General features: G+C 51.0%; 1 protein-coding gene across 4 annotated transcripts in view; it reads left to right on the top strand.

Annotated features, from left to right (window-relative positions):
• The window catches only part of MLLT1 (MLLT1 super elongation complex subunit), a 69744-nt gene that overhangs the window by 5564 nt on the left and 41592 nt on the right, over positions 1-22588 (top strand). The window contains exons 1-3 of one of the 4 annotated variants that reach the window (XM_004059839.5): positions 2095-2495; positions 3665-3845; positions 12138-12220. In XM_004059839.5, the coding sequence (XP_004059887.1) occupies positions 2325-2495; positions 3665-3845; positions 12138-12220 (435 nt within the window). In that variant the 5' untranslated portion in view covers positions 2095-2324. Of the gene's footprint in view, positions 1-2094; positions 2496-2837; positions 3172-3664; positions 3846-12137; positions 12221-22588 lie in introns of those variants that run through there. The other 3 variants (XM_019016301.4, XM_019016303.4, XM_031004254.3) reach the window with 3 other exon arrangements.

Below are 22588 nucleotides of genomic sequence, written 5' to 3'. Positions count from 1 at the left end.
CCTAATGGCCAGGGAAAGAGTCCAGGTGGTGTGGGGGAAGGGGGGTGGTTACCCTTGGCTATGGAATTGGCTTAGCTGTGCTAATAAATTATCATGACCTGACAAGTCAAACGCGTTGGCCGGGGCTCCACTTCTTGCCTCCCGTTGACGTGGCTTGAGCGTCTTACTGAATCTGTGATTCCTTTTTTACTACAACAGCAGAGACTCTGTTATTCCACCCTTCCGGGGAGTGCCCCCCTCAGCACTCCACAGTCCCCTGGGTGCAGCAGGCCAGGCACCCGAACTTCGCATCTGTTGGCCAAGTCTGGGGTGTGCCCTTAACAGTGGGTGTTGAGGCTCAAGTTGGCGCCAGCCCCCAGGGCATCGATGTCGCCCGGGCAGCGCTTTGGGCCCGGCCTGCCGGCTGCAAAGATTACCCATCGCTGCCTCGGAACCTTCCTGTTTACTTTGGCCACTGCGGTGGAGTTCTGGTGCTTCCATCCTCCCCCTCTCCAGTGGAACCGCGGTCTTTCACTCTTTCACAATAACTGCTCTGCCGCCTGCGTGCCCTGGGTAGGAACTCCCTGTCATCAGAAATGCCGGGAAGTCGGCCGAGGTCTGAGTGGCCGGGTCAGTGAATAAGCGATTCCGAGGAGACACTGTCATTGTGTGGGAGTCAGCTCCACAGAAGCAGGAGTCGTTCTCCCGCATCCTGGTGCTGTTCCCATGATGTATATGTACATTTAGTTTTCACCTGTAATGCTCCCAGCGGGACAGGGGTTGCCTTCCTGTTTTCTAGCGAAAAAGGCAGAGGCACACGCGTGTAAGCATAGAGGGTGGTCACAGCCGCTCAGGGCTAATGTCAGTGTTGTTTTGGGTTTGTTGGAATACGGTGGTGTTCAGGCAGACACTCGTGCTTGGCCTGAGTATTGCCATGCCGGTGCTCAGCCCTCACCTTGTGTGTTTGGTGGGGGTACTCTTACCTGAGATCCTCATGAATCCGCAGCGCCAGGGGTTTATGAGTGCGCCTGATCTTCCGTCCATCCCCACTTTCTTCCCACACTGGGGTCGTGAATGTCCCTGCTGCCCGGATCTTGGGGTTACCTGAATGTCCTCCACCCTCGGGTCCTGTCAGTTCTGTGGCTTTGGGCTGTGTTCACCCCTTTTTCCAGCCACTCCCTCTGGTTGCCTCCTCATGGGCTGGGGTTGCTGTTAGTTTGCCATTCGCCCTTTTCTGCCTGCACCCCAGGCCTTACACAGAGGGCCAGGGGGCTTTGACTCTGAGACCGTTTCCCATATCCGTCAGCCACTTACGATGACGGGTTATTTCTTTTGTCTCCGGCCTGATCCCAGGCACCCCCTGCAGTGTGCCTGGTCCCTAGGGAGTCCCTGCCCTCTTTTCCCAGGGAACTCCAGAGGGACAGTCGTCCTGAGCCAAGGGAATCCCCTCTGCCCCCTTTCCTTTTAAAAATTAATTTTTAGTTGACAAATAAAAATTGTATATCTGTATCATGTACATGTTTCAGTTTACTTTTTAAGTTGCCAAATAGAAATTGCACGCCTCCGCCTCATTTCTTATACCTGGCTTGCTGTGCGCACAGACCCTCAGCCTCTCTGACCAGTTCTTCCACATGCTGGAACTGGCCTGTCCTTATCTGCCACCATGGCCCTGCCGTCTCCAAAAGCAGCATTTAGAACTCCCTGACCTGAGAGGCTCTCTGGTTTAACTAATCCAGCATCGTCCAGGCCTCCTGTCCCGTGGTTTCAAGATAGAGGCTAAGAGGACGAACAAGATGTAGTCCCTGCTCTCAGAGAGTTCACAGGGGCCCTGGGGGCTGCGTCAACAACCCAGGAGCGGGGGATGGGATGAAGGGGCTCCCGTGGAGCTGCCCACAGGCTTCTGTGGGTACTCAAGGTTGGTCTCCAGCGTGGCTACCAGAAAGGGCCCTGGACAGGGCAGCGTGTGAGCCAGGACTTGAGATGAGTAGGGTTTTGAAACGAGCTTAGGGCACCCAGGCTGCGGCACTAGAAGAGATGAAGAGAGATGGGGTGGCTGTTCCTGGTGTGTCTGGGGCTGGCTGTAGGATTGAGCTGGAATGTGCGCGTTTCCTGCATTTCCTCAGTTCTGGGACTCTGAGATACCAGGACAGCGCCACCAACTCAGGAGCAGCTTCTGTGTGTGTGTGTGCACGTGTGCGCCTGTGTGCAGGCTGGACTCTGACTTCAAAAGGGTTAGGACATGAAAAGAGACGAGCGTCTCAGACTTGAGGAAATACACGCGTGGAAGACGTGCACGGGGCTCGGGCTTCCTTCTGAGGGAGTGACAAGCCGTGGAAAGCTTTAACATGGCGGGCGGGGGTGGGGGCGATAGGATCTGCCTGCCCCAGCGGCTCCATCGCGTGACAACTGAGAGCTCAGAGAGGGGAACGGAGAGGGAGGGAAGCCGGCCAGGCGCCGGGGCACTCAGCCAGGTGGCGGGGTCTGAACGGGGCCTCGAAATGCCAAAGAAGAGACAGGTACTGGAGGGATTGCGGCCACTGGGACACACCTGGCCAGTTGCCGAGCGATGGCGTGGAAAGGCGCAGATGGGAGCTGTCTGGTCTGGGGCCCGGGAGGGCGGCTCTGTCAGGGGAGGGTGTAGGACTCAGGCCATGGTCTGGCAGGCTCCCGGCTATCTCAGCACTTAGAAGCAAGTGTGCACTTGGCTGCTGCTTTATTTTGTAACATTCTTGTATTTGATAGCGGGTGTCAGGGCCGTATCTGTGAAGAGTCTGGGGAGGTTTTTACAAAGCAGGGTGGATATTTACTGTAGGTTCCCTGTTGGCGGTTTTGGCCAACCTAGGTATGAAGAGTGCTTTGAAGGCATGCAACTTTGTGTTCAGTGGCGTGGAACTGGCCTGAGCTGCTTTGTATTTCAGAGCAAAGTGTCAGACACGACATGTGCTCAGCGGAGGGAGCTGGGCTGCCCAGGCCACGGGTCCACCTGGGACCGGTCACCAGGGGGCCGCAGGCTGGCCTCTGCCTTCTTCTTGGGAACCTCCCATTCTGCTTTTGAAACTGAAAGCCAGTGTTGTAGCTGATGACTTAGGGAAAGGAGAGGGGCCTCCGGGAGGCGCTGTGATGCGTGCGTGGGAATGAAAATGCTGGAGTCAACAAGCTTAGGTGGCAGAGACACTGACAGCCATCAGCAAGGTGACTTTTGATAGTGAAAGTGCTCGGAAGAGCATCCTCTGTGATAGAGTGATGGGAGCGGTGGTGGATGCTTTTGGATCGGTGGTCAGGGGAGGCTTCCCTGCAGAGGGACAGTCAAGCTGAGAGCCCAGTGACAAGAGGCGCCAGTGTGGGAGGTCTCAGGAGCAGAGGATCCTAGGCCAGTGCGGTGGCCCTGAGGCAGGAGTGAGCTGGGCTGAGCTGGGGACCGGTGAGGAGGCTGTGCGGGTGGAATTGAGGATGAGGCGGCGGATGAGAGGAGACACGGGGTCTGTGTGGGAGTACGGAGGGGAGAAGGCACAGGGCGTCTGCGGCAAGGTGCTGGCGCGATAGGAAGCCGTCTGTGTGCTGCTCACTGGGTTGAGAGCGTGTCGCACTGCTGGGGGTCTTTATCAAAAGTTCTCTGTGGGTAAGGGGACAGTCCCCTGCTTGGAGGCGTGTGCTGACCTCATCTCCCCACCTCTCTCTCCTCCAGTGCACCGTCCAGGTGAGGTTAGAGCTGGGGCATCGCGCCCAACTGCGCAAGAAGCCCACCACGGAGGGGTTCACTCACGACTGGATGGTGTTTGTCCGCGGCCCCGAGCAATGTGACATCCAGCACTTCGTGGAGAAGGTGGTCTTCTGGCTGCACGACAGCTTCCCCAAGCCCAGACGCGGTGAGTGGCCTCAAGCCCTGAGTGCCCACAGCACGGACCCATCTGTCTTCACTCCTCCCAAGGCCAGGCTCCACCCCTCCCTCAGGAGCAGCAGGACCCCTCCAACCGTGAGGTTCCAGCTTGCGTCCCTCGGCGTGGGGGCATTGGAGCCGTGTCACCTCCAGCTGTTGAGTTAGTCGTAGGAAAAACTGAAGGAGGTGGTGGCGGTCTGTTGTGTCATGATTTAGACCCGAGCTCTGGGAAGCAGCCAGGGAGCACAGCCAGGTTGGCATGGGTGGGACAAGTGAAGTCAGCCGGCTGGTGAGTGATCAGGAAGTTGCCGACCGGGCCTATGTTTGTTTATGTGCCATGTGAAGAATTCCCAATATGTGGGGCAGAAAGAATGCCGGAGCTCATGTCACCACTGTCTTTTCTCTTCCGTGTCTTCCCTCTCCCTTCAAGCCTCAGGCCGTCATTGATTCAGCACGAGTGCCTCAGTCGTGTATTCTGTCAGCATCTCCACCTGTGGCGTGGGGGCCCTGGCCTTCCTGGAGGGTGCAGTGTGACGGGGCACAGGCAGGAAGTCACCCAGTTTATGATCAGGGATGCCCTCCTGGGGAAGTGAGCCCTAGGGAAAGGCTGTGGTGGGGAATCGGAGAGTGAGGTGGTGGTCTGGTGAGCGCCATCAGGGCTGGGGCTGCGTCTACTTTTCTTACCGCTGAGTCGCCAGTGTGAAGCCCGGAGCCCAGCACGTCACAGGGGTTCGATAAATGCTTCTTGGGTGATGTCTTGATAAAGGAATGAGGGACTTTCTGTAGGAAGCACTTCAGGGTGGGAAGAGCCCTGGCTGGGCTGGTGACCCCTCTACCCTGCAATACGGGGGTCCCGGGAGCTCCAGGGGCCATGGGAGGTGAGCCGTGCACAAGCATAGGTGTGCTTAGGTTGAAGCAAGAGCTTCCCGGGACCCAGGACCCAGGACCCTGGCCCTGAGCCTGTAAGTGGTTTGCAGCCTAGTGGGGAAGTGATGGGCGTTGACAGCAGTAGAGGCTTGTCATTCTGAAGGGATGCCCACCTGCGATTCCCTCAGCCTGCGGCTTCCCTTTCCCTCTGCATTTCTCCTTTCCTGAGTCTTCACCTTTTCCCCTTTTCCTTCTTCTCTCTCTAAGCCTCTTAGAGGATGGCCGCGGAGGCTCCTGACAGCGGCAGATGTTTATAAACCGCTTCCTAATCGTGGGGACACATGCCATCTATCGAGCACTTCCTGGCCAGCGCTTCGTGCGCAGGATCGCGTTTTCTTCTCGCCACAGCCCTCTTCTGCAGACGGGGAGACGGGCCCAGGGGGCAGGCCGCTGCCTGTGCTTAGAGCAGGGTGGGCAGGCTGGCCTGTGGGCTGGGTCTGGCCACTGCCAGTGCAGCCTGTTTTTATTGGTGCACGGCCATGCCCGCCCGCATAGGTGTTGCCTGTGGCTGCTTTTGCGCCACGTTGGCAGAGCAGGAGCCTGGCTGCCCCTCCTGCACCAGGCCCTCTTTCCTTTCTCTGGTGGTATCCACTCCACTTCTTCACCAACCCCCTCACCCCTCCCCTTTTCTCTGTCCCTGGAGCACAGGGATGGGCCCTGGACGCTGATTTCCATCCACTTTGAGGCTGTTGATTTCACCTTTGTTCCCCACGACGTTGACATGGCACCTTCTCCAAGTACCTGGAAGATGGGGTGGTGAGTGGGGCTCACTCTTAAGGGTTAGTTTTTAGTTTTTTGTTTTTTGTTTGTCGTGTTGCCCAGGCTTGTCTTGAGCTCTTGGCAGGCGCGTGCCACCATGCCAGGCTTCAGTGTCAGTTTGCAGGCGGCCTTTAAATTAGTAGCTGAGCCCTGTTTGTTGCAGTCTGTGTGTGGGGCCTGGAGGCAGATAGCGGCCCCATCAAATGTATCAGAAAGTAAATTTCCAGCTCACACTCTGTGGCATTGAATAAAACTTTAGAGAGGGAGTGAACCTCTTAGAGCACTCCAGCCTCTGGATTGATACTTGAGGTACTTAAAAAGTATCTTTTACTTCCGCCCCGGCTTACATTATCACAAATCAAATAGGGTAGAAACATGTAAGGTACAAAGTTGCTGTTCCTGGCCTCCTTAGTCCTTCCCTCCCCGGGGCTGTCTTCCTAGCCCTCTCTGGACTCCTCTTAATACCAGCTCATTTGCTTCTTATTTCTTGATTTTTTAAATGTAGACAATACTTACTGATTTACCAGCTTGAAGGGTTAGAATGTATCCCAAAGGACCCCTTTTATCCACTGTCGTCTCTAAGTTTTTAATAGTCCAGTGACTCGCTTCTGCGTTGGTTGTCTTTGTGACTTTGAATGATGATGTGAGCCTGTTTACCTTTGGGATCCTTCACAGAAGAGTCCCACGTCACCCTTTTTAGGGAGTCCTCTGGCTGCCTGGGCTCAATCGCAGTTTCGTTGCCCAATACACCCACACAGCCATATGCTTCTTAGCCTTTTTGTTTTCTGCTTTGGTTTTCTCCTTAGCACCATCTTAACATCTCGTACATATGACTTCTTCATCTTGTCCATCCCTCTCCCCACCCCAAGTCAGAGCTTTCTGCCAGTTTTGTTTGCTGCTACATGTTCGGTGCCTGCAGGGATACAGTAGGTGCTTACTAAGTGTTTGATGACTGGATGGACCCTTGCACCTGGTCAGCTTTTGTTAGTGTTTTCTGACACTCCACTGAGGAGGGCAAGGCCACCAGTACCCTGTCTCTTTTTGATCCTGCTGCACCCCTCCTTTTGAGGCTACAGTGGATGTTGTTAAGCTTATTGACGAAGACCAAGACCTTCGCTCCCCGATTATAGATTGACTGTAAGAGTTGGGAACTAGCAGTAGGCGGCGTTGACATGTTTGATGCTGTCACCATCAGGCTGGTTGGGACGGCAGGACTTCATTCAGCTTCTGTTTCCCATGTCCTGAACTCTGGGCCACTCCAGAGAGAAGGCTCAAAGTCAGGTCCATGTGAAACGGGTTCTTTTTGGTCATTTTTGGTTAAAATTTGGCCCTATTTTAGCTTGCTTCACATTTGGTCTGTGGCTTTTGGAATACCCCCTTACTTCTCCTTTTTGCATTGTGTCTTTAGCATACCTTCATTTTCCCCCCATTCTCTCAGTCATTTCATTTATTCTGTGGAATTTTTTTTTTTTTTTTTTAATTTTTTGGCCGGGTGCGGTGGTTCATGCCAGCACTTTGGGAGGCTGAGACGGGTGGATCACCTGAGGTCAAGAATTCAAGACCAGCCTGGCCAATATGCTGAAACTCTGTCTCTACTAAAAATACAAAAAAATTAGCCGGCTGTGGTGGCGCGTGCCTTTAGTCCCAGCTACTTGGGAAGCTGAGGCAGGAGAATCACTTGAACCCGGGATGCAGAGGTTGCAGTGAGCCGAGATCACACCAGTGCACTCCGACCTGGGCGACAGAGCGAAACTATGTCTCAAAAAAAAAAAAAAAAAAAATCTTTTAGAGATGGGGGTGTCGCTGTGTTGCCCAGACTAAACTCCAACTCCTTGGGCTCAAGCAGTCCTCCCGCCTCTGCTTCAGGAGTAGCTGGGATTACAGGTGTCAGCTGCCTTACCTGGCTTTCTGGCTTGTTTGTAAAGTCCTCTGAGTGTTTCATGCTGGTTCTCTGTGCCTTCCTTCTCTAATCACAACGGACTCTTCTCCAGCCACCCCTTTAGCCACTACCCTGGGCCTTTTCTCTCCTGTTCTCCTGAGGTTCGTTTATCGGCCTGTGTTTTGGTTTATTTTCTTGTTTTGGTAGAGCAGTGTCTCAAGTAATATTCCAAGAGATTACTTAAGACATTTCTGGCTGGGCACAGTAGCTCATGCCTGTAATCCCAGAACTTTGGGAGGCTGAGGCAGGTGGATCACCTGAGATCAGGAGTTCAAGACCAGTCTGGCCAACATGGCAAAACCCCATCTCTACTAAAATTACAAAAAGTTAGCCAGGGGCAGTGAGGATGCCTGTAATCCCAGCTACTCGGGAGGCCGAGGCAGGAAAATCGCTTGAACCTGGGAGGCAGGGGTTGCAGTGAGCTGAGGTCGCACCACTGCACTCCAGCCTGGGTGACAGAGAGAAACTCTGTCTCAAAAAAAAAAAAAAAAAAAAAAAAAAATTTATAAGAAAGACGTGGGCAGTAAACCCTTTGAGTCCTAGCATGTTTGAAAATGCCATTATTCTCTTCTCACAGTAGAATGGTTGGTTGGTTGGGTGTAATTTTGTGGTTTGGGAATTACAGGTCAAGAATCCCTAAGCTGAAAATCCAAAATCCAAAACTTTTTTTTTTTTTTTTTGGAGACAGAATCTCACTCTGCCACCCAGACTGGAGTGCAGTGTTGCGATCACAGCTTACTGCAGCCTTGACCTTTGGGCTGAAGCAGTCCTCCTGCCTCAGCCTCCCAAGTAGCTGAGACTACTGGCCCGCCACCATATCCAGCTAACTTTTTTATTTTTTGCAGAGACGGGATGTCACCATGTTGCCCAAGTTGATCTTGAACTCTTGGGCTTAAAATCTTCCCGCCTCGGCCTCCCAAAATGCTGGGATTACCGGCATGAGCCACCATACCCGGCTTAAGATCCAAAACTTTTTTTGAAACAGAGTCTCACTCTGTCGCCCAGGCTGGAGTGCAGTGGCGCGTTCTCGGCTCGCTGCAACCTCCGCCTCCCGGGTTCAAGCGATTCTCCTGCCTCAGCCTCCTGAGTAGCTAGGACTACAAGCCCCCACCACCACCCCTGGCTAATTTTTGTATTTTTAGTAGAGACAGGGTTTCACCATGTTGGTCAGGATGGCCTCAATCTGTTAACCTCGTGATCCGCCTGCTGCAGCCTCCCAAAGTGCTGAGATTACAGGCGTGAGCCATTGCACCTGGCCAAGATCCAAAACTTTTGTTGTTGTTGAAACAGAGTTTCACTCTTGTTGCCCAGGCTGGAGTGCAATGGCGCGATCTTGGCTCACTGCAACCTCCGCCTCCTAGGTTCAAGCTATTCCCCTGCCTCAGCCTCCCAAGTAGCTGGGATTACAGGCGTGCACCACCTCACCTTGCTAATTTTGTATTTTTATTAGAGATGGGGTTTCTCCATGTTGGTCAGGCTGGTCTTGAACTCCTGACTCCAGGTGATTCGCCTTCCTCGGCCTCCCAAAGTACTGGGATTACAGGCGGGAGCCACTGCACCCAGCTGATCCAAAACTTTTTGAGTGCTGACATGATGCTCAGAAAATGCTCACTGGAGCATTTTAGATTTTGGATTTTTGGGTTAGGGATGCTGAACCAGAGGAATGCGAATATTCCAAAGTCTGAAAAATCCCAAATTCACAACACTCCTGCTCCCAAACATTTTGGGAGTATATATCACTTAGTGCTATGAAGGCGTTGTGTTAGTATCTTCTGGAAAGTCTGATGCCATTCGGTCCTCATCCCATTATACGTGATCTGTTTTTTTCTGTGGAAACATTTAGGATGTTTTTAGGACGCTTGCTTTATGACATCATGGGTTTTTTTTTTTGTTTTTTTTTTGTTTTTTTTTTTTTTAGCTGTTCACTATGTTTTGTGACATTTGAGTGTCTTTCATTTTAGCTCTGAAAGTTTCCTTCTATTTATTTGACAGTTTCCTTCCATCCGTTTATTTCCTCTCTTTTTTTCTTTCTGGGATCCTCATTTTCTTTTCTTTTTTTTTTTTTTTTTAACAGAGTTTCGCTCAGTCACCTAGGCTGGAGGGCAGTGGCACTATCTTGGCTCACTGCAACCTCCACTGCCTGGGTGCAAGTGATTCTCGTGCTTCAGCCTCCCAAGTAGCTGGGATTACAGGTGCGCTCCACCACGCCTGGCTAATTTTTTTTGTATTTTTAGTAGAGAGTGTCGTCCAGGTTGGCCTTGAACTCCTGGTGTCAAGTGATCCTCCCACCTCGGCCTCCCAGAGTGCCTAGGATTACAGGTGTGAGCTGTGGTGCCTGGCTGTAATTTCCCCTTTTAGAAGTATCTTATTTTTATTTGTTGGATATATATCTCCTTGAATCTGAGGACGTTGACTCTTGGTTTTTATTTTTTTTCTTTCTTTTTGTCAAGCTCTCTGTGGTCTCCAAATTATTTGTTTGCTCGGGCTCTTTCCTCCTGGTGGGAGCTCCTGAGTGTTCTGTGATGGGAGGGTGGGTTCTGCCTATCCACAGGCCTGAAGGCTCACGGGCCTCCTGATTTCCTAATGAGTAAGGCCTTCCTCGGGGTCTGGTTTCCACGCTACAAGTTTCAGCTTCCCCCAGATAGTTGGCTCCTTGAGACACAGAACCATCTCAGTTTCTCCAGAGGGAAACCTGAAACTTCCTGGGGTGGGGAGGGGTGGAGGGGGAATGGGCGGGAAGGAGGATGGGCAGGAGGGAGGGATCCCAGGGCTCCTGTGCCCAACACAGCCTTTCAGTTTGCCCTTTTGTTTTTTTTTAATAACCGCTTTATGGAGATGTAATTTACACATCATAAAATTCACTCTTGTAATGTGTACAGTTAGCGTTTTCAGTATATTCACATAGTTGTGCGGCCATGACCACTGATTCGAATCATCACCGCTGTCTAATTCCAGAACATTGCTGTCACCCCAGGGAGAAGCTCAGGCCCCGCAGTGGCAGTCGCTCTCCTGCTCCCACCCTCCTCCCCCACCGTGCTCCCTTTCCCTCCCCCAGCTTTCATCCTCACTCCTGCCCTCCGCTCAGCCAGTCCAGGACCTTCAGCCTTCTGGCACCAGTGGCTGTCCCTGCCCTGCAGCGCCCCCATGGCAGACTCTGAGCCATCGCTTCCTCGTCCTGCCCCTTGCCCATCGTGTCCTCGTCCGACTTCTGCCTTTCAGAAACTCGCAGGTGGCTTGAATCTCCTCCCTCCTGCCTTCACTCTCACGGCCTTATTCCTGTCCTCTTGCTTCCTGTGGGCTCTCAGGCAGGAGAGTGGGCCGGTGCGTCTCCCTGTTCTCCCTGGTTGAACTGAAGCACTCGGCCGACTGCCGTCCCTCTTGGCGCTGTCTGGGGGGATAGAAGTTCTTCAGGCGTGGAGTACCCGTCACAGGACAGGATTCCTTCTTGAAGGGGTGGGGACCATGAGATAAGATGTGACAGTAGATTTGGGAAGCACGTGACCTGGAGGTCAGAGGCAGAGGGACATGGGGTCTGTTTCTCGAAGGAGGTGGCCCTGCTGTGGGCCTTTGTGGCTGGGTGCGATTCAGACTATGGGCAAGTGGGGAGAAGACGAGGCATGGGTGGAGTCTGAGAGCAAATCCCAGGCCACTGGCCATGCCCGCGCCTCCTCTGCTGGGGACAGGCCACCCTTCCTCTGTTCTGCCTCCACTTTCCTCCCCAGGTTCGGATTAAGTATTCAGGTGCCTGGCCCCATGCTGCACTTTGTTTATTTATTAATTTTTTTAATGGAGTCTCGCTCTGTTACCCAGGCTGGAGTGCAGTGGCACAATCTCCGCTTACTGCAACCTCTGCCTCCGGGGTTCAAGCAATTCTCCTGCCTCAGCTTCCTGAGTAGTTGGGATTACAGGTGTGTGCCACCACGCCCAGCTAATTTTTTGTGTTTTTATTAGAGACGGAGTTTCATCATGTTGGCCAGGCTGGTCTCGAACCCCTGGCCTCAAGTGATCCGCCTGCCTTGGCCTCCCAAAGTGCTGGGATTACAGGTGTGAGCCACCGTGTTCGGCCTTTTTTTCTCTTTTTTAATCTCTGGGGTCAATAGGGTTTTGTTTGCGTCACTTGGGAATGCTCTTATTAGGTGCTAAACTAGAACCCAGGAGGAGGGTCCCAGCCGCCTGGGGCTCCCCCGTCTCCCAGTGCATGTGTCCGTGGTGCAGCAGGTGCTCAGCCCCCATGCTGGAGGTGGTGACAGTAGAGTGTGTGGCCCTCCCTGCTGGGTTTCACACCTCACCCAGGTCACGCTTACCGACATCGACCCGAGTCGGGCAAACTTGTGCAGCCTTCTCTGGCCTCAGCCTCCTCGTCCTCTGCAGGAGCAAGTATCCCGATGACAGGCTAACATTCCTTCTCACTCTCTGCTGACCATGCTGGTGGCCGAGTCTCCTTTCTCCTCTTCTTCCCTGCTGTTTTATTCCTAAGATCCCTTGGCCGTGGAAGTCAACCCTGTCAGGGGCTTAACCTCCTGAAAAGCCACCCCCGAGAGGCCAGCCAAGCCCCTGTGAGGAGGTGGTGGGGTTGAGGGGTGCGGTACTGCCGCTGGCGGCTGGGCCTGAAACAGGCAGGAAGCTGATGGGTGTGTTTCTTCCTTTTCTTTTTAGTGTGCAAGGAGCCCCCCTACAAAGTAGAGGAGTCGGGGTACGCTGGCTTCATCATGCCCATCGAGGTGCACTTCAAAAACAAGGTAGGATCCCTGAGGGGAGCAAGCAGGATGCCTCTCTGTGGGGACCCCTGCTCCGGGTGCCACGGCAGTTCACAAAACAGGCCAGACAACTGGCCGCTGCCCGTGCACAGACATTCTAGTGAGTGCTGCGGGGAGTGCTGGTCACCATCTCCATTCCTGGGGACGTCGGGGGCCAGGACACGGCTGGTTTCATGACAGCAGGTGGGCGTGTCCCTTGGTCTGCTTCTCTAGGGGAGCTGCTGGGCCACCTCCTGTCCAGTTGCCTAGAAAATGTGCCAGCAGTGACATCCCCTGTCAGGGCCAGCTTCCTCGATAGTCCTAGAGGGTTAATAACCGGGCCGTGTGTAGTGACTGAGATCAGGAAATAGCATCAATATCTGATTACGGTCCGATTACGGTGCGTCTTCTGGGCAGAATCTTTGATGACCTTCAGAATTAACGAAGCAAGCTACATATATAATACTTAAAGGAAAAAGGAGTTATCTCTATCCAGAATGTTGGCATGGGTCATCCGGGTCATCTGGGTGGTGGGAGTCCAGGGGGTTTTCTTTTCTTTTCTTTCATCTGTAGTTTTTCACCTTTTTTTTTCTTTTTTTTTGGCCTAATGATTAAAACAACTCAGAGCCTGCCCCTGCTCCTCCTCCCAGGTGTCACCACAGGGCCAGCAGTGACATTTCCTGGCTTGTGGCTTGTCCATGGCTGCTTTCCCACAAGTGCAGCTGGCCTGGCATGGAGGCAGCACTGGGGAAGGAGGTGTCCCTGGGAGGCCTGTGGATGCCGCCCCGCTTGGTTGCTGAGTCTCTGGTTTGTACCTGGCGGTGCCGGGCTGCGTGGCTGCCATTCCACTTTTCCACAAACCCCCTGGCACGAAGGGCCTTGAGGAGAGGCATTTGGCGTGTGGCCCTCCTAGGAGCCGGGTGACATTTCAGCCGGTGCAGCTTGGCCGATTTCAGATGCAAGGCCTCGCCCGGGGTCCAGTTCACAGAAACCTAGGTCATTCTGAGGCTTTGTTGGAATTGAGGCCCTGCTGGGAGAAGAGCCGAACCTGCCTGCAAGTGGGCCTCCTGAGGGGTGAGTGGTCCCTGCCCTTGGGCCTATGGGGCCACCCCTCTGCCAGGTGTGTGCCCGGGCTCCCAGTCTTCCCAGCTGTATCCGGTGAGCATATGGAAGGGGAATGAGAACAGCAGCCCCCTCTTGGGGCGGTTGAGGGGATTGCTCGAGCCCATCTGCAAAGGTGCTCCACAGCCCAGGCACTGGTATTCTAGCGGGTGGGCTGTGGAACCACCATCTGTATGGGCAGTTTAAACTCGCCTCTGGGGTGACTTAGATTAAGGTCCTCTGAGGTTCAGAAGCAGTTTGGGCCAGCAAGGCATTTTTTGTTTTGTTTTTAGAGACAAGGTCTTGCTCTTTTGCCCAGGCTGGAGTGCAGTGGTGCAATCATAGCTCACTGTATCCTCAACCTACCAGGCTCAAGCGATCCTGCCACCTCAGCCTCCCAAGTAGCTGGGACTACAGGCACTTGCCATTGTGCCCAAGCTCAGTGAGGTTTTCTGTGTTCCCAGACACCTGTCTGGTCCCTGACACGGCCTTCAGCCACCTGGGGACTGGTGGCATCCATTCTACTTCCTAGCGCCCTCAGGCAAGGGGCTCCGGCTGCTGCCTGGCTCCGCCGTGGGCTGCCTGTGGATTCGGAGGCAGGTGGGGCAGGGCCTGGCCAGTGCTGTTTGCTGCTTGTCATCCTTGCTTAGTAGGGGCAACTTCAGGCGAGATGCAGGCCAGCCGCTCCCAAGTGTGGCAGAAACCCATACTGTGTGGTGCCACTGTACCCAGTGCAGCAGGGGCCCTAAGTGGCCGCCACTCAGGTGCCCCCACCTGCTGTGTCCTGCAGCACTCAACTGAGTCTGAAATGCAGACTCCAGGGCTGTTTCTGTCCTGACTTCCTGAAGCTCCACTCTTGCATCCTGGCCCTGTAGAGAAAGGGAGCCGGGGGCCCTTTGACCATAGGATTGTCACTGCTGGGCCCAGCATCCTCCCCTGTGTGGGGGTGTCGAGAGGGCAGAGAGCCCTCTCTGAATCCCTGCCTGCTCTTTTGGGATCCTGGGGGCTTCATTTAGGGTGTGGGGGCGTGTAGTTGCATGGGGGGCATGGGACCCCATGTTCCTCTAGAGCGCCTGTTGCCTGGTTCCTCTGGAAGGCCCCAAGCGTGGTGCCAGCTCCCTCGGTGCCCTTCAGCAGGAGCGTGTGCACCTCCAGCAACCCATGGTAACATAGTTGGGTTAAGTTGTTTTCTTTAAGTCTAGTTTGTCGAGGTATAATTTACATATAGTAAAATTCTCCCATTTTAGATGTAGCAGGTTTTTCAAATCTCAGCATGTGCTTTCATTGAGCCCTTTTGGAGGATGGCCAGTTTTTCTGTGTGTTTTTTTTTTTTTTTTTTTTAAGTCATGTTTCTTGGTGTTTATTTGTCTGAATAATTCCTGCAGAAGCCGCGTAGCTGGGCCCGGAGTTCTGCCATGAGCCTGTGCTGAGAATCGCAGCGCTCCCTCTCTCTCAGGACAGAGGCCAGCCACTTCAGTGTACCATGTGCCCGATTGCCTGGGAACCCTCTCTTCCTGGGGTGGTTGTAGAGGGTCCTACACCGGGAGTACCAGTGGCCCCACGGCAAGGTCCAGGGATGCAGGTCCTCCTCACAGCGGCAGTGGTGTGTGTGCTGTTCACAGGTGGAGGAGATCCTGGATCCCGAGTCACTTGGTCAAGCCTCAGAAGTTGGCAGAGCTAGGATTGGAACCAGCTCTTTGTAAACACACACCAAGTTGTCCAAATACCTGAGACAGGCATGACCTAGAATGACAGTGCTTGATGAGTTTTGGTGCCAGGGATAGGAGTGTGTCATGGCTGCAGGATTTGGAACACGATTAGGGACAGGGTCATAGTGCATGGGTTTGCTGGCGGTTTTTCTACCTGGTGTAGCCAGGGCTTGCGTTTGGTGGTTAGCCATGGCTTACTCCTCGGTGTGAGGTCAGGTAAGTGGAATAAGGAGTAAACAGAGGTTGGTGACGGGGTGGGTTTGGGGAGGCGCTGGTGTGTCCAGACTGGGTAGGGAGAGAGCTGCGGAGACCGCAGTTTGGAGGTGGACACGCCAGCGTTCAGTCTCAGAGCCTGGCTGTGTCACCGTGAGTGGGTCACTCCTCTGGGCCTCAGTTTGTCTATCCATAAGATGGGGTTTCTGGCTGCGTCTGCTTCTCAGGCATCAGGAAGATTAAGAGGGAGACAGCAGGTGTAGCACTTGGCCCAGGGCCTGGCACATAGTAGGCATTTCATCCGTTCATTGTTGAGATGGTGTCGGCTCCTTCCAGTCAATCTGGGCAAGGAAGTTCAGTGGAGAAAGGGAGCCTCAGACCTCAGAGGGCCCAAAGGAGGTTGAGGGTCCTGCAATGAAAAAGATGTTGTTTGGCTTCTCCGGCGAGTGTGGCTCTAAGACCGGAGCAGAAAAGGTGCTTTCTCCGACAGCTCTATTCTTGTATAAGCATGAGGGTTTTTCAGCGAGTGCACTTGACCTTGAATATGGCATCGCCTGTAAAATGAAGGAATTGTGCTTTATGCAGTGTTAGGCATTAGAACATAACTGAGGCCACATTTTGTTTGACCTGTTGGTAGGATGTCCTTTTACAGAAAAATCACTCCTTTCTCTCAAGGAAAAAGAATTTGGAAGGCCTCATCTGATTGCAAAGTAATACATGTGTGTTGTGAAGAAGTTTTTCCAAAGCAAGACGACAGCGTTGCCTTGCTTGACATCTGCTGGGAACATGCGTGTTGGGCAGCTCAACCTTTCTGCTGTTCTGGGCGTGTCTGCAAATGACTGTGAAAGCTGACAGTATCAGTTTGGGGTTTGCAAATGAACTTCAGTGAGGAGGTAAATTCAAAAGTATGGAATCTACGCAGAATGACGGACAGCTATACCATTCTCTGTTTATCCATTCATCTGTGGATAGACGTTTGGGCTGTTTCTACCCATTTGCTATGGGGAATAGTGCTGCTGTGAACATGTGTGTGTGTGTGTGTGTGTGTGTGTGTGTGTGTGTGTGTGTGTTTGTACTTGTTTGAGTGCCCGTTTTCAGTTCCTCTGGGTGTATACACCTAGGAATGGAATTGCAGGCTCATGCAATAATTTTCTGTTTAGCTTTCTGAGGAACTGCTAAGCCGTTTTCCAGTGGCTGTATCCTATCATAGGTCCACCAGCAATGTGTGAGGGTTCCTGTTTCTTCACATCCTCAGCAATGCTTGTTTTCTGTTTCTTAAAAATTATAGCCATCCTCTAGGGTATAGAGCGGTAACTGTTGAGGTTTTTATTTGCATTCCTTGATGACCCGTGATGTTTCACATCTTTTCACATGCTTGCTGGCTGCACGTATCTCTTTCTCGAGAAATGTCTAGATATATCCATTGCCCATTTTTGTTTGTTTGTTTTCCGAGATGGAGTCTCACTCTTTTGGCCAGGCTGGAGTGCAGTGGCGCCATCTCGGCTCACTACAACCTCTGCCTCCTGGGTTCAAGTGATTTTCCTCCCTCAGCCTCCCAAGTAGCTGGAATTATAGACTCCCGCCGCCACGCCCGGCTAATTTTTGTATTTTTAGTACTGATGGGGTTGCGCCATGTTTGCGAGGCTGGTCTCGAACTCCCAATCTCAAGTGATCCATCTGTCTTGGCCTCCCAAAGTGCTGGGATTACAGGCTTGAGTCACCATGCCCAGCCCGTTGTCCATTTTTGAATTAGGTTGTTTGTTTTTGTTGTTGTGTTATAGAAGTTCTTTAAATATTTTGGGTATGTGATTTCAAATATCTTTTCCCCTTTTTTAGGTTTTTTTTTTTTTTTTTTTTTTTTTTTTTTACATTCTTCATAATGTCTGCTTTTTGAGCAGGGTCTCACTCTGTTGCCCAGGCTGGAGCGCAGTGGTGTGATCTTGGTTTGCTGTAACCCTGACTTCCTAGGCTCAAGCAATCCTCCCACCCCAGCCTCCCAACTAGCTGGGATTACAGGCGTGAGCTGCCGCACCCAGCCCTGATAATGTCCCTTGTTGCATGAATGTTTTATATGTTTATGAAATTCTATTTATCTGTTTTCTCTTGTCGCTCACACCTTTGGTGTCAAATCTGTGACTCCATTGCCAAATCTGAGGTCATGAAGATTTGCCCCATGTTTATCTACACCAGTTTCATAGTTGTAGTCCTTATACGTAGAGAGTTGATCCATTTTCGAGTGAACTTTCATATATGAAGCGAGGTGAGGGTCTAACAGTATTCTTTTGCATGTGGTTTTCCAGGTGTCCCAGCACCGTTCACTGAAGAGACTGTTCTTTCGCCATCGAGTGGTGTTAGAGCGTTGTTGAAAATCAGCTGGCCATAGATATGGGGTTTAAAACTGGACTCTGAATTCTATTTCATTGGTCTACGTGTCTGTGCTTATGCTGGCCATACTGTTTTGATGACTGTAGTTGTATAGGAAGGTTATTTTTATTTTATTTTATTTTATTTTGAGACGGAGTCTGGCTCTGTCGCCCAGGCTGGAGTGCAGTGGCGCCATCTCGGCTCACTGCAAGCTCCGCCTCCTGGGTTCACGCCATTCTCTGCCTCAGCCTCCCGAGTAGCTGGGACTACAGGTGCCCGCCACCACGCCTGGCTAATTTTTTGTATTTGTAGTAGAGACCAGGTTTCACCGTGTTAGCCAGGATGGTCTCGATCTCCTGACCTCATGATCCACCCACCTCGGCCTCCCAAAGTGCTGGGATTACAGGCGTGAGCCACCGTGCCCCACCTTTTTTTTCTTCTTTTGTCGGAGTCTTGTTCTATCACCCAGGCTGGAGTGCAGTGGTGCAATCATGGCTCACTGTAGCTTTGACCTCTTGGGCTCAGGCAGTCCTCCCACCTCAGCCTCCCAGGTAGCTGGGACCACGGGCATGCACCACCACATCCAGCTAATTTTATTATTTTTTTAGAGATGGGGTCCCATTGTGTTGCCCAGACTGGTCTTTTTATTTATTTATTTATTTTTTTATTTTTTTATCTTTTTGAGACAGAGTTTTGCTCTTGTCCAGGCTGGAGTGCAGTGGCACGATCCTGGCTCACCGCAACCTCTGCCTCCCAGGTTCAAGCGATTCTCCTGCCTCAGCCTCCTGAGTAGCTGGGATTACAGGTGCCCGCCACCATGTCTGGCTAATTTTTTGCATTTTCAGTAGAGACGGGGTTTCACCACATCGGCCAGGCTGGTCTCGAACTGACCTCAGGTGATCTACCTGCCTCGGCCTCCCAAAGTGCTGGGATTACAGGTGTGAGTCACCGTGCCTGGCCCAGGCTGGTCTTGAACTCCTGGCCTTAAGCGATCCTTTCGCCTTGGGCCCCGAAAATGCTGGAATTACAGGTGTGAGTCAGCGCGCCCAGCCTTGTAGGAAGTTTTGGAATTGGCAAGTGTGAGTCCTCTAACTCTGTGTTTTGTTTTTCCCTCTTCCATATGAGTTTGGTTATTCTGTGCCCCTTGTGATTCCATATGAACTTGAGGTTTGACTTTTCCATTTTTGCAAAAAATTATATTGGAATTTTGATAGGGATTCTATTGTATCTAGTCATTTTTGAAACATCTTAGCAATATTAAGTTTTCAGTCCATGAACAAGGAATGTCTTTCCACTTAATTAAGTCTTTAGGTTCTTTCAGCAATATTTTATAGTTTTCAGTATACATAAGTCTGTTACCTGTGTGCTTAAATTTATTCCTAGGTTTTTTTGCCTTGTTTTGTTTTGAGACAGAGTCTCTGTCCATCACCTAGGCTGGAGTGCAGTGGCACAATCTTGGCTCACTGCAACCTCTGCCTCCTGGATTCAAGCGATTCTCCTGCCTCAGCCTCCCGAGTAGCTGGAATTACAGGCGTGTGCCACCACGCGCAGCTAATTTTTGTATTTTTAGTAGAGATGGGGTTTTACCATGTTGGCCAGGCTGGTCTCAAACTCCTGATCTCAAGTGATCCGCCCACCTCGGCCTCCCAAAGCGCTGGGATTACAGGCATGAGCCACTGTGCCTGGCCTTATTCCTAGGTATTTTATTCTTTGGAATGCTATTGTAAATGGAATTCTTTCCTAATTCCCTTTTTGGATTCTTCATTGCAGGTGTATAGAAGCACAGCTGATTTTGTTTTTTGTTTTTCCTGTAGACCTCCTCTCTGGACAGCACAACCAATTTTTGTGTATTGATCTTGTACCCTGCAGCTTTACTGAATTTATTATTAGCTTTAGTAGGGTGTTGTTGTTGTTTTCTTTTGTTGATTTTTTTTTTTTTTTTTTGTGGCTTCTTTGGGATTTTCTGTATATGGAATCATGTCATCTGCAAATAGAGGTTCCAGTTTGGATGTCTTTCGTCAAAGTCTTTTCCTTGCTTTACTGCCCTGGCTAGAACCTGCAGCACAGTGTTGAATAGCAGTGGAGAGGGTGGGCATCCCGCGTGGTTCCTGATCTCAGGGGAAGAGTTTCCAGCCTTTTTCCATTGAGTGTGATGTCAGCTGTGAACTTTCTGTAAATGCCCTTTATCAGGTTAAGGAAATTCCCTTCTAGAAGAAGGAAAAACCTGTTCTCCACTCACAACATTTCTGACACCAACTGTGTGGGTTTCCCAGACATTACAATTCTCCATTTCTCCACGGACACCACTTGGGGGTCCTACAGTTGAATTCAGTGATGTTATCCATGACCTGGAGTTAGCGCAAGCTCCCAGGTTAAGGGCCCAGTTTCACAGGACAGCCCCCACTTCAGATGCCAGTCACGAGTCCCAGACTGCCACCTGTACTCAACCGGCCATATATCGGGTGTTCCTCCTCCTTATGTTCAACAGTTCTCTATAACGGCTCACAGAACTCAGGAAAACATTTTACTTCCATTACTGGTTTGTTGTAAAGAGTGCGATTCAGTAATGGCCAAACCTTGCTGCATGGGGCAGGGTATGTGGGAAGGGTGCTGACGTTCCATGCCCTCAGACGGGCCAGCCTGGAAGCTCTCGGAACCCCTTTGTGTAAGGTGTTTATGGAGACTCCATTGTGTGGGCATGATTGATTAAACCATTGGTCATTGGTGATTAAACTAAATTTCCAGCCCCTTTGCCCTCCCTAAGAGGTCAGGGGGTGGGGCTGAAAATTCCAGCCACCTATCACATGATTGGTTCCCCTGGCAACCAGCCCCCATCCTGAAGCTATCTAGGGGCATTCAGTCACCAGGCATCTCATGAACGAACGAAAAGATGCTCGTATCACTTCCAAGATTTCAAGGATCTTAGAGGCCTTTGTGTCAGGAACCCAGGACTAAGACCCAATATTAAAACAAAACAGGCTTCTATCACCACCATCTCTCAGAAAGTGTTTTAGCAGCTCGGTGCCAGGACTAGGAGCAGAGACCAAATATATATATTTCTTACCGTGTCACACCTTCTTTTTCTAGTTTGCTGAATGACGTTTTTCTAAACCATGAATAGGTGTTGAGTTTTGTCACATGCTTTTATCTGTCTCTAATGAGAAAATCATGTAGATTTTTTCTTCCTTTTATTAATGTGCTGTATTACACTGATGGATTTTTATGTAGGAACCCCCTGCCGCCTTGCATTCCTGGGATAAATCCCTCTTGGTTATGGTATATAATCTTTTTAGTGTGCTGTTGGATTGGATTTGCTAGTATTTTGTTAAGGATTTTTGTGTCTGTATTCATAAGGAACATTGCTGTGTGGTTTTCTTGTGGTATCTTTGTCTGGCTTTAGTATCAGGGTAATGCCGCCCTCATAAAGTGAGTTAGGAGGTATTCCCTCCTCTTCTAAGTTTTGGTAGAGTTTAAGCAGGAGTGGTGTTTGTTCTTTGAATGTTCCGTGGAGTTCAGTGAACTGTCTGGTCTTGGACTTTTCTTTGTGGGAAGTATTTGATTTCTGATTCCGTCTCTTGTTATCAATGTGTTGAGATTCTCCACTTCTTTTTTTTTTTTTTTTTTTGAGATGGAGTCTCGCTCTGTCGCCCAGGCTGGAGTGCAGTGGTGCAATCTTGGCTCACTGCAAGCTCTGCCTCCCGGGTTCACACCATTCTCTTGCCTCAGCCTCCCGAGTAGCTGGGACTACAGGTGTGCCCACCATGCCCGGCTAATTTTTTTTTGTATTTTTAGTAGAGACAGGGTTTCACCATGTTAGCCAGGATGGTCTCGATCTCCTGACTTCGTGATCCGCCCACTTTGGTCTCCCAAAGTGCTGGGATTATAGTCGTGAGCCACCGTGCCCAGCCCCACTTCTTGATTCAATTTTAGTAATTTGCTTCTAAGGTTGTGTCTTATTTACATTATCTAGCTGGCGTATAGTTGTCTATAGTATTCTCATAATTCTTTTAATTTCTATAAGATTGGTAGTTCCCATTTTTATTTCTGATGTGGGTTATTTATGTTCTTTTTTTAAAATACTAGCCAAAGGTTTGTCAATTTAGTTGATCTCTTCAAAGAAAAAACTTGATTTTATTGATTCACTCTATGCCTTTTATTGCGTATTTTGTTTATTTCTGTTCTTTTCCTTCTGTTAGCTTTGAGTTTAGTTCTTTTTCTAATTCCTTAGGGTGTAGAAGGAGTCATTGATTTGATGTCACTCTTATTTTTGAATGTAGGTGTTTACACCTGTACATTTCGCTCTGAGCACTGTGTACACTGTATTCCATATGTTTCGATATATTGTGTTTTGTTTTCATTGTCTCAAAAGTATCTTCTAATTCTCCCAGTGATTTCTTCTTTGACCCATTGGTTGTTGTATTTGTTGGGGTTTTTTCTCCAGACAAAATCAGTAGGAGAGACAGATAGATAGATACCCAGATACGAGAGGGAACTTATTGGGGGAATAGGCTCACGTGATTGTGGAGGCCGAGAAGTCCCGTGACAGGCCACCTGCAAGCTGGAGATCTGGGTTGCCGGCAGCACAGCTCCCCTCAAGCTCAGACACCTCTGCAGCAGAGAAACCCTGCTATAATTGTCAGTCTGAGGCCGAAAGCCTGGTACTGAGGGTGTGAGGCCAGAGTCTTAAGGCCACAGAGGGAGAGAGGCAGATGGAGAGATTGCCGTCCCTGACTTTTTGTCCCTTTAGAGACAGATGGCCATTTCTCTCTTTTTTGTCCCTTCTGGGACCCAACCAGTTGGATGGTGCTGGTCCACCCTGAGGGCGAGTCTTCCCTCCTCAGCCCGACTTACATGCCAGTATCCTCTGGAAACACCCTCATAGACACACCCAGAAATAATGCCTTACCGGGTCTCTAGGTTCTTTTTTTCTTTTTTCTTTGTGATGGAGTCTCGCTCTGTCACCCAGACTGGAGTGCAGTGGTAC

Source organism: Gorilla gorilla, chromosome 20 (assembly GCF_029281585.2).
Source record: "Gorilla gorilla gorilla isolate KB3781 chromosome 20, NHGRI_mGorGor1-v2.1_pri, whole genome shotgun sequence".
NCBI classification, from domain to species: Eukaryota; Metazoa; Chordata; class Mammalia; order Primates; family Hominidae; genus Gorilla; species Gorilla gorilla.
The sequence above is the reverse complement of the archived record's forward strand: the minus strand, read 5'-3'. Positions and strand labels throughout refer to the sequence as shown.